Genomic DNA, 2,269 nt, shown 5'->3' on the forward strand with positions numbered 1-2,269 from the left:
GTCCGCAACGCACACAGGATTACAATGCACGGCGGCATTAGGGAGATGCCTCAGTACCTCCGACGGGATCTCTGGATTGTGCACGCTAGAGTCTTGGTCAAGCGGTGCCTACATCAGTGTAAGACCTGCAAGTTACACCAAAGAGCAATGCAACAACAACAAATGGCTGATCTACCTCGCTCTCGAGTAATGGTTGCGCCTCCCTTTTCCAACGCTGGGTTGGATTACGCCGGACCATTCCTCGTCCGCCATGGTGGTAAACGTTCTACCACCACCACCAAGACGTATGCTGCGATCTTCATATGCATGTGTGCCAAGGCAGTGCACATAGAAATGGCGGAAGACCTGAGCACCCGAGCATTTCTGGACGTCTTTGATCGATTTGTGAGTCGTAGAGGATATTGCACCAATCTCTATAGCGACAATGGCACCCAATTTGTGGGGGCAAACCGTCAACTTCAAACTGACCTGGTCGACTGGCACAACACTTATTCCAAGCAACAACTGTCTGATGCAGGCGTCCGCTGGCACTTCATAACTCCTTCCGCTCCTCATCAAGGAGGCTTATGGGAGCCTGCAGTGCGTTCGGCCAAGAAGCATCTCAAGCGCGTCATTGGTGACGCTGTTCTCCCGTTCATCCAACTCAGTACCCTGCTGGTACGCATTGAGGCATGTCTCAACTCGAGACCCCTCATCGCTCTTCAAGACGATCCCGAAGGCGGCGTCGCGCTATCACCCGGAGACTTCCTCATCGGCCGCCCATTGAATTCTCGTCCATAGGCCCCCGTTCCGGAAGCACCGGACAATCGGCTAAAGTACTACCAACGACTACAACGCATGTTGCAACATTTTTGGCACCGTTGGAAGGAGGAATACTTGGTCCAGCTGCAGGCTCGTAGCAAGTGGGCCCGACCTACGCCAAATCTACAAGTTGGTGACGTGGTGGCCATCCAGCAAGAGCAGATTCCTCCATCTCGATGGCGCATCGGTCGCATTACAGCAGTGCATCCGGGGAGTGACGGGCTGGTGCGCGTAGTCACCATCGCATCCTGCACATTCGAAAGAGGCTTCTGTCGCAAAAATTTGTGTCAGCGCCCAGTCCAACGAGTATGCCGTATCCTTCAAGCCCACGAAGGCATTCTAAATCCAGAGGACTTAGCCGGGGAGGATGTACGCGATTAAGTGGCAACGACCAGCTTTATCGTCTGCACTCTGCACGAACCTTTAGTGTCGTTCGCGGCTGCACTCTGAACTAGCCTTAAGTGTCATTCGATTATTTATGTTTTGCATACATACATACATACTTCCATCTTTATATATAATATTCTTGAACCTGTAAACATCATAAAATCTAACGTTAACAAATCACGCTATTGTACCGTTTGTAGATTTCTATAAAAGACGAGTTTGCAAATAAATAAGGGCCATTATATTCCCGCTGGTCGGTGTGTACAAACATAATCGGTTTTCAGTTGCTTTTATCGTACAATATCAAATATAAATAGTATTTTTCTGGTTTGTTAAAATTTAAACTCACTGAAACATTCACTGCACTCGTTAAACTTTTGTTGTCTGTGGAAGTACTGTTGGTAAGCAACATCACAGGCGTATTCTCAGGCGATGTCGAATCGCTAAGAAAATCACCTCATGTAAGTGCAGATTATCCTTCACGCACGCAATAGAAATTTTGAAATGGCAGGACCTTCAGCTCTTCATCTAATACAATATTCACAATAAATTTTCTTGACAGTTAAATACATATTGAGAGAAAATAAACTGTTCAACTTTTATGAAAAAAAACATTTTTCAAATAAGGTTAATAATTTTATTTCAGTAAAATTGTGGTAGCTTTTTAACATATGTGGTACTTGTGGTAAAGTGGCAACACTGATTTATACTGTTGTAGTCTGTGTTCAGACACGAAAACTCGAGTTGCTTATTATCGGCGATTTCTCTTTTTGTGTTGCCCTTTGCATTCACACACAGCAACTCTTTTGTACGCAATTGTTGTTGTCAGCTGTGAACAGCCAACTTGAATTACTCGAACGAGAGCACAAAGCGTGTTGCTCGAGTACCAGCAACTTGGTACCCGTCCCTTTTCCTCGTCGCTCTCTTCCCTACAAGCTTCGTGTTGCCGCAACAAAAGTTTTCGTGCCTGAACATCGACGTACAAACGTCAAATTATGTGTTTGTTGTAAACAAGGTGAATTCGTATTACAACAAACACATCATTTTGATCAAGGCGAATTTATACAAGGAGTTGTTAATG

The 2,269-nt window shown here is 45.6% G+C and overlaps 1 protein-coding gene across 1 annotated transcript; it reads left to right on the forward strand.

The window, feature by feature from the left end:
- Nucleotides 1-58: 58 nt before the first annotated feature.
- Nucleotides 59-1,836, forward strand: LOC108355572 (uncharacterized). Its single transcript, XM_017606725.1, has one exon. The coding sequence runs from the start codon at nucleotides 148-150 to the stop codon at nucleotides 778-780; it is 633 nt and encodes a 210-aa protein (XP_017462214.1). The 5' UTR covers nucleotides 59-147; the 3' UTR covers nucleotides 781-1,836.
- The last annotated feature ends 433 nt before the right edge of the window (nucleotides 1,837-2,269 follow it).

The sequence above is a fragment of the Rhagoletis zephyria genome, unplaced genomic scaffold (assembly GCF_001687245.7).
Source record: "Rhagoletis zephyria isolate East Lansing unplaced genomic scaffold, Rhagoletis_zephyria_1.1 Rzeph_scaffold_47062, whole genome shotgun sequence".
Lineage (NCBI taxonomy): Eukaryota > Metazoa > Arthropoda > Insecta > Diptera > Tephritidae > Rhagoletis > Rhagoletis zephyria.